The 6,902-nt window shown below is 55.8% G+C and overlaps 1 protein-coding gene across 2 annotated transcripts in view; it reads left to right on the plus strand.

Annotated features, from left to right (window-relative positions):
- FRMD6 (FERM domain containing 6) overlaps nt 1-1,853 on the plus strand; it is an 8,320-nt gene extending 6,467 nt beyond the window's left edge. For both annotated transcript variants that reach the window (XM_010579777.1, XM_010579779.1), the window contains exons 10-13: nt 44-379; nt 496-621; nt 1,358-1,449; nt 1,569-1,853. In XM_010579777.1, the coding sequence (XP_010578079.1) occupies nt 44-379; nt 496-621; nt 1,358-1,449; nt 1,569-1,853 (839 nt within the window). The remainder of the gene's footprint in view (nt 1-43; nt 380-495; nt 622-1,357; nt 1,450-1,568) is intronic.
- Nucleotides 1,854-6,902: the final 5,049 nt, after the last annotated feature.

Raw genomic sequence — 6,902 nt, forward strand, 5'->3', positions numbered from 1 at the left:
GGGCAGGCTGCCTCGTGCCGACGGCGTGCCGCTGGCCTGGCAGAGAAGAAGCAGTACCGCGAGTCCTACATCAGCGACACCCTGGACCTGGACATGGAGCAGCTGGAGAAGCGCTCGCGGGCCAGCGGCAGCAGCGCCGGCAGCATCCGGCACAAGCGCCTCTCCCGGCACTCCACCGCCAGCCACAGCAGCTCCCATACCTCCGGCATCGAGACCGACCCCAAACCCAGGGAGATGGGGCCCGAGGCCGGCTTCTCGGGCGCCGGCGCCCACCGCAAGCTGAAGACCTGCAGCTCCATGACCAGCCACGGCAGCTCCCACACCTCCGGAGTGGAGAGCGGTGGGAAGGACCGGCTGGAGGAGGATTCCCAGGATGATGGTGAGATAACCAGCTAAGCGTGGGCTTTCCAGCTTGGGTCTCCCCAGGTCATTGGGGTTGGAGGGTGCTCTGAAGGCGCGCCTTGATGACTCGTCCCACCTCTTCCTCGCCTGCAGAAATCGAGATGCTGGTGGATGACCCCCGGGAGCTGGAGCAGGCTGGCGAGATGGAGGTGAGCCCCGACATGTGCGTCTACATCACGGAGGACATGCTGCTGTCGCGCAAGTTCAACGGGCACTCGGGTAAGGCGGCGGATGCTTTTTATTTCCAATTCCCCAATGCAAGTCACACCTTCGGTGGTCAGCAGAGCAAAATTAGCCCGAGGCGTCCATTTGGGACACCAGAAAAAGCCATTCGCCTGATCGGTCAAAGGAGAGATGGGGTAAATTTGGTGAAACTATAAAAAGAAGGGGTTGCCCAGGAAAGGTGCAGGTTTTGCTCGGAGCAGGACTGATGCTCCGTGCAGCTGCCCTGTGGCACAGAGGGCTGTGCCCAGGCACGCCAGGTTATTTGGAGATACCAGGGGATGATGGCAGGAGCTGCCCACGGGCAATGGACCTAATTTTAGGGATGTTCTCAATTGCTGGCCCCCGCTCTCCTTTTCATGACAACCCCTCGCTTGTTCCCATGAGCATGGGTGCTGTTATCACATGTGTGAGCCTGGCTTCTCTGGAGCTGTGCCTGCACCCAGAGAGTCACCCACATTTCCACCTCCATACTGGGTGCTACTAGGAGGTCTCTGGGGTGCCAGGCTCCCTGGGGATGGCTTTGGATGCCATTTTGGTGCAAATTTGGGATGCTTTGTGGGTAAAGCTGGTTGCAAGTGGAGCCATTGGGGTGAAGGCACCCCATCGAGCCGAGGGTGCCTTCGCCCCAGAGGAAGGGCAAGCCGCCAAGGGCAGCGGGCACGGATCCCAAGAGAGCTGGGAAGCCTCGAAATAACCTTCACACCCTCCTCTTCCTCTCTCCTCCGCGCAGGGCTTATCGTGAAGGAGATCAGCTCCTCCACCTCCAGCTCCTCGGAGACGGTGGTGAAGCTGCGAGGGCAGAGCACCGACTCCTTACCCCAGGTATGTGGTGCCGGTGGAGCTTTGGTGAAACCCAAAATCCTGCCGGCACCGGGGGTTTGGGTTTCCCCGACCCCCTTGGCTTCCCGGCAGGTCCTGAGCCTCCTCTTTGCTTTGCCCAGACAACGTGCAGGAAACCGAAGACGTCGACGGACCGGCACAGCCTGAGCCTGGATGACATTCGGCTCTACCAGAAGGACTTCTTACAGTTGGCCAACCTCTGCCAGGATACGGCCCAGAGCTACACCTTTGGCTGTGCCCATGGGCTGGAGGAGGAAGGGCTCTACTGCAACGGCTGCTTGGCCCAGCAGTGCATCAACATCCAGGAGACCTTCCCCGTCAAAAGAACCAGCAAATACTTCTCCTTGGATCTCACCCATGATGAAGTCCCCGAGTTTGTCGTCTGAGCGCTGGCGGGGGGTGGCAGGACCGGCTGCCCGCTCTCGGGAAGGCTGGGGCTCCCTGCCCAGCATCGGGGGCCGTCGATGCCGCCTTCCCCCCCACCCCGCAGCGCTTCCCTGGAAAACCGAGGTCGTGGAAACCATTGCACTCGGAGGATCGCCCCGACGGCGGGCGGGATGGAGACCCCCGGGCACGGCGGAGTCCTGCCGGCGGTCCTCCAAGCATCCTTTCTCCTCCAGATGAGTTAGTGCCAAACACAAGTTGTCTTATTTCGACTGCGAGAAGCGCGACTCGTCAGAGCTAGCAGAAGCCAACTCGTGTTTTCTCATTGCCTCGTGGCGAGGTGACCTCTTCTCCTCCTTGCCCCCATCCTCAGCGCTGCCGGCGGCTCCGGCAGCGGCTCGGTGGCAACTGACGCCGGAGAGAAAAGTGCCAGACTGTTGTGTTCAAGTCAAGCCAAAGAAATGTAAATACCCTAAAGGCCAGTATGGGAAGAGAGAATTAAGCAATAACCAGCCGGGGATCTCCAGGCACAGGTGATGTACCGTGGAGGAAGGCCAGCAGCTGCTGGGGCAGAGCATCAACCCAGTTCATCCAAAAAAACCACGTGCTGGAGGTCAGGCCAGAGCGACCCAAAACCAAAAAAAAAAAAACCCCACCCAAGAAAAACAAAAGCAAAGGAGAATGGAAAGGAATAGGTCATCTGTAAGGATATTGCAATAATGCATCCCAAACTTTGGATATATAGAGATTACATATATAAATATATCGAGGTATGTATGTTTATATATGTCTGGATCTTATAGACCCATTCGTGTTTTACTTCTGCTCTAAAATACCTTTTATACAAAGGATCTGCCTCTCTTCTTTAATGAACCATATAAACAATCATATTTTTTTCTAACCACTAAGGTGAGAAAACAGACTTTCCTCTCAAGAAGAATATGTATGCAACTGCGTTGTAAGTGTGGCTCTTCCCGGTGCAGTCTCCGTTGTATTTTACCAAGGCTTTTCATGCGTCTTTAAGTCTCTTACAGTTTGAATAGTTCTGCTAAAGGATGATGGTGATGTGCTAGAAAAACCCAAGAGCGGCTTCTGAGTGTGTCCTAGGGAAGCCAGCCTGCCCAGGTGTAACATTTACCATCGGTACCGGAGGGTAAAGCATTACAGCAGCTAATATTCACAGCACAATGCCTTTTTAGTCGGTATTTTTAATTAGAGTTTAGCTATTGACAGCCAAAGTTTTGCCATATTTTGATATACCACCTTTTTTTAACTGGAAACTTTTCTTAAAAAAAAAAATTATTATTTTATAAATAAGCACAATCTTATTTTTATAAGAAATGTTGGGGAAGGAAGCCGAGAAGAGGGAACTGGTACCAAAAGAAAAGGAGCATAGCTATTGGCACAGTGCAAAAAAACCTCAGTCTTATTGCGATATGGGAGCTGGTAGGGGAGAGCATCGGGCACTGCCGTGGCTCTGCGCTGCGGGACCGTGGCACCGGCACAGCGTGTCCCCAACCCAGAGCTTGGTCTTGCCCGGCACGAGGGCCTGGCGACGCTGGATATTATGGGAAAATAATGTAGGTAGCCAAACGCTGGCAGGGTGAGCAGGAGGCTGGTGATCCCTAAAACCTCTCTTTATCTCCCCTAAAGCCACCCAGCACAGCTGGGGGGATGCTGCCCGGCGGCTCAGGGCTATGTGCCCCGCTTTGGTTTCGGGGGGACCCCAGCAAACACCCCAAAAGCCTCTTTTGTGGGCACCGCACCCCAGGCTGGGATGCCGGCGTTTGCTAGCAGCAGCCCCACCGCAGACCCCCATCCGCGGGGTTTGCTGTGTGCCGGGGGATCGGTGCGTGCACCAGCAACGTGGGTCTGCCACGGGCTGGTACAGGCAGGAAAATCCCCTAAATTCATCCCAAGTCTCTTTTTTTCCCCCTCTGCTGCGAGGCAGCGGGGCTGCAGCACCCAGATGGGGGGGGGTCCTGCTGGCACCCCATCCGCCGGTGAGCCCCGGGGTTCCTCCGTGGGACCCTCACCCTGCTACTCTGCAGAAACACGTAGTTGGAGGGAGCAAAAGGGTAACTGGTGTAAAGAAATGCATTTCTTGGCCCCCCCCCAGCCCATTATCCTGCAACCGAACCCGAACCGCAACAGCCCAGCCGGGCTCAGAGCAATGGTGGGGGCTGCGATGGAGCTCACCCCTGGGCAAGCGGGAGCAGAGCTGGGGGAGCCGACGGGGCCGAGCCGGGAAGCGGGGGGACACAGAGGTGCCATTTATTCCGCAGGTGGCCGGGGCGGCCGCGCGGGTCCCGGGGGGGACGGGGTGGCCGTACCCGCCTGCCCTTCGTGCCGCTCCCCCTGCAATAATGAGCTATCTGTCTGCACGAACGAAATAGTCCTTTCTGTGAAAGGATCCTCCCGTCGGGGCGATGGGAGAGCCAGTGACTGCGTTGCAAAAGAAAAACGCAAGGAAAAACTATACAAAAAAAACCCCGCAGCGAAATTATTTTGTACCAATGAAGTTTGTTGTGTGCCTTTTGCGGTACGGCTGGAAATGACAATAAAGTGACAGTTGTTTGCATTACTTTGACTCTTGGTGAATTTAAAATGCTCCCAGGCTTAAGTGAGTGATGAAACGCTTATGAATTTAATGAACACATCTTACATTTATTGTGCTCTCTGCTCCAGCATCGTTCGGCTCCGGAGAACAGGTTAGGGCAACTCCTGCCTCGGGCGGAGGAATGGATGGACTGATCCTTTCAATCCTGTTTTTTGGTGATTTCTATGAAAGTGGCATCCAGTTCCAGCGCCCAGGCTGCCGAGCAAGGCACGATTTGCTTTTTTCCTAATGATCCCCCCCCCCAAAAAATGCTCCCCTGTTTCCAAAGCAGCGAAGCCCAGCACAGGCATCACCCCTTAGCCTGGGTAGGTGACGGTGACAGGAGGGCCCTGGGACATGGGGACCGCAGTGGGCTGGGGGGGGCGTAGCCTGTTGCCAGGCTGGGGCCAGGGGCTGCCAGGCAGCGGTCACCAGTGTGATGAGTGAAGCCGTTCTCTGCCTGCCACACTCCATCCCTTTAATCCCTCTATTCTCCCTCTTCCTCTGCTTGGAGCGGGCTCCGCTTGGGGAGGGTGGGATGGATATTTAGGGGCAGCACCTGGGTGAGTTTCCCCAAAGGAGGAAGCTCCACCATGTTAGTTAAAGATGTGACCTCGAGCAGGATCCTGCCCGAGAGCCCGGGACAGCATCCAGCCTCAGGCAGAGTGCAGGGATGCTGGCAGAGCTGCCGCCTCCGAGAGAGAGCTCCTCTCGAGATGCCCAGTGAGGATTTCCCGAGGCCTCGCTCTCTGCAAGCACGTGGGCAGGGGAGGCTCTTCATTTTCTCTTCCCTGAGTCCATGTTTTTGGATGAAGCGTGTGGATTCTCCAGTGTCTGATAGAGGATTGGTGCTGCAGCCTTCCCCCTTTCCAACACCCAGGGCCACCTTCCCATCTCCCATGCCGCTAGCGCTAATTAAACTCCTCAGAACATAATTAGCCAGCTCTTTTCTTCTTGATATTGCCAGGTTTGCTGAGCCTGGCACCTATTTCCTCCAGCCAAGGCTGTGGTTATCAGTACCTCACACAACAGCTTTCCGCCATCCCCCAGGAGCCCGGGACATCCCTGGGATCTGCAGTGGAGCCTCCCTGCCTTTGCCATCCATCCCTCTTCCAAATGCCCTGGTAGAGGGATGGGGATGGAGACGTGAGGCTGCACACCTCTGGCGTTGGGGTATCCCCTCTGCCCCCCTTCCCCAGCACCCTCGGCATCCGCGGCGCAGGGGTGCCAGGGAGCATCCTGTGCCATTTCTACAGGCTCCGAAAATAATGGCACGTTACCGGCAATTTCCTTTTGTCCTCTAAAAATAGCCCTTCCTCTTCAGCAAGGCGGGCGCTGACCGTGGGTCTTGGTGCCTAATTGCTAATTACTGCTAACGCCGGCCGTTTTGGGGGCAGCTAATTGCCTTACGCAGGAGGGAGCGAGCGACTTCTGGGTAGTGGGGGACTGCATTGTCTGCTACTAAGTGTAGCCTCCAGATTTCATCCTTGGCCTATAAAACCCCCTGTATTTTCCTAAAACCAGACGTCGAACGGTTTTTTGCACGAGCCTGCGGAGCGAGCCAGCCCTGCCCTCCAGGGGGGAGAGGGAGGGGGCTCTCCCCTCCCCGTAGGCTGTGTTTAGCAAAGACCAGTACGTCCAGCTATACTTTTAAATTAATCCCCCTCCATTTGAAGGCATTTGATGGCTTGGCTTCCATTGCTCCTTCATCTCGCTGTGGGAGAGGTCCCCAGGGGGGGAAAGGTCTTCCAGTTCCCATCCCGGCGTGTCCCCAGGCAGCCTTGCACCCACGCTGGCCTTTTCCCTGGGATGCTCCCTGGTGCTGGCAGCTCTTCTGCTGCTCTGCGTTACCATTTCACGAATTTAAGCTCTCACAAAAAAAGGCTGCACTTGGGCCAGTTCCTCTCCAGTCGCTCCACTACCTGACTTTGCGTCTCCTGTCACCATTTCGCGACAACCTGACAGGTCGAAGACTTGGGATTTGTAGGGCGACAACATGCAAATGCCACTTTTACGGAGCCAACTGCAAAAATGGACTTAAAAAAGCGAAATGTTGCAGTAGCATACTTTTTTTTTTCTTAAATTTTGCCGCCAGGATCAAAACAGGCAGTGCTTTCTCCTGCCATTAAGCAGTGACGGCTGTCCCCACCTCGCAGAGCATCCTCATTTTATCAGCCCTTCCGAAACAAGAATTGCTGGACGTACCCTTTGACATCATCCCAATTAGGCACCAACAACTGATCGGCAATAATTACAAAGATACCCCGCGTGCCCGTGTCTCTTTAGGCTGGGGGGACCTTCTGCACCCCGAAATTATCATTGGATGCAACGCTTTTATTTAATGCAGCACCGCACGTCCCCTGTGTTGTGTTTGGGATCAGTACGGGGTGGGGGGGACCCTGCCAGCCCCGGCCTTGTGCTGGGTGCTTCCCGGGGGGATTGCCAGGATCCT

The sequence above is a fragment of the Haliaeetus leucocephalus genome, unplaced genomic scaffold (assembly GCF_000737465.1).
Source record: "Haliaeetus leucocephalus isolate CR32 unplaced genomic scaffold, Haliaeetus_leucocephalus-4.0 Scaffold678, whole genome shotgun sequence".
In the NCBI taxonomy this organism is placed as follows: Eukaryota; Metazoa; Chordata; class Aves; order Accipitriformes; family Accipitridae; genus Haliaeetus; species Haliaeetus leucocephalus.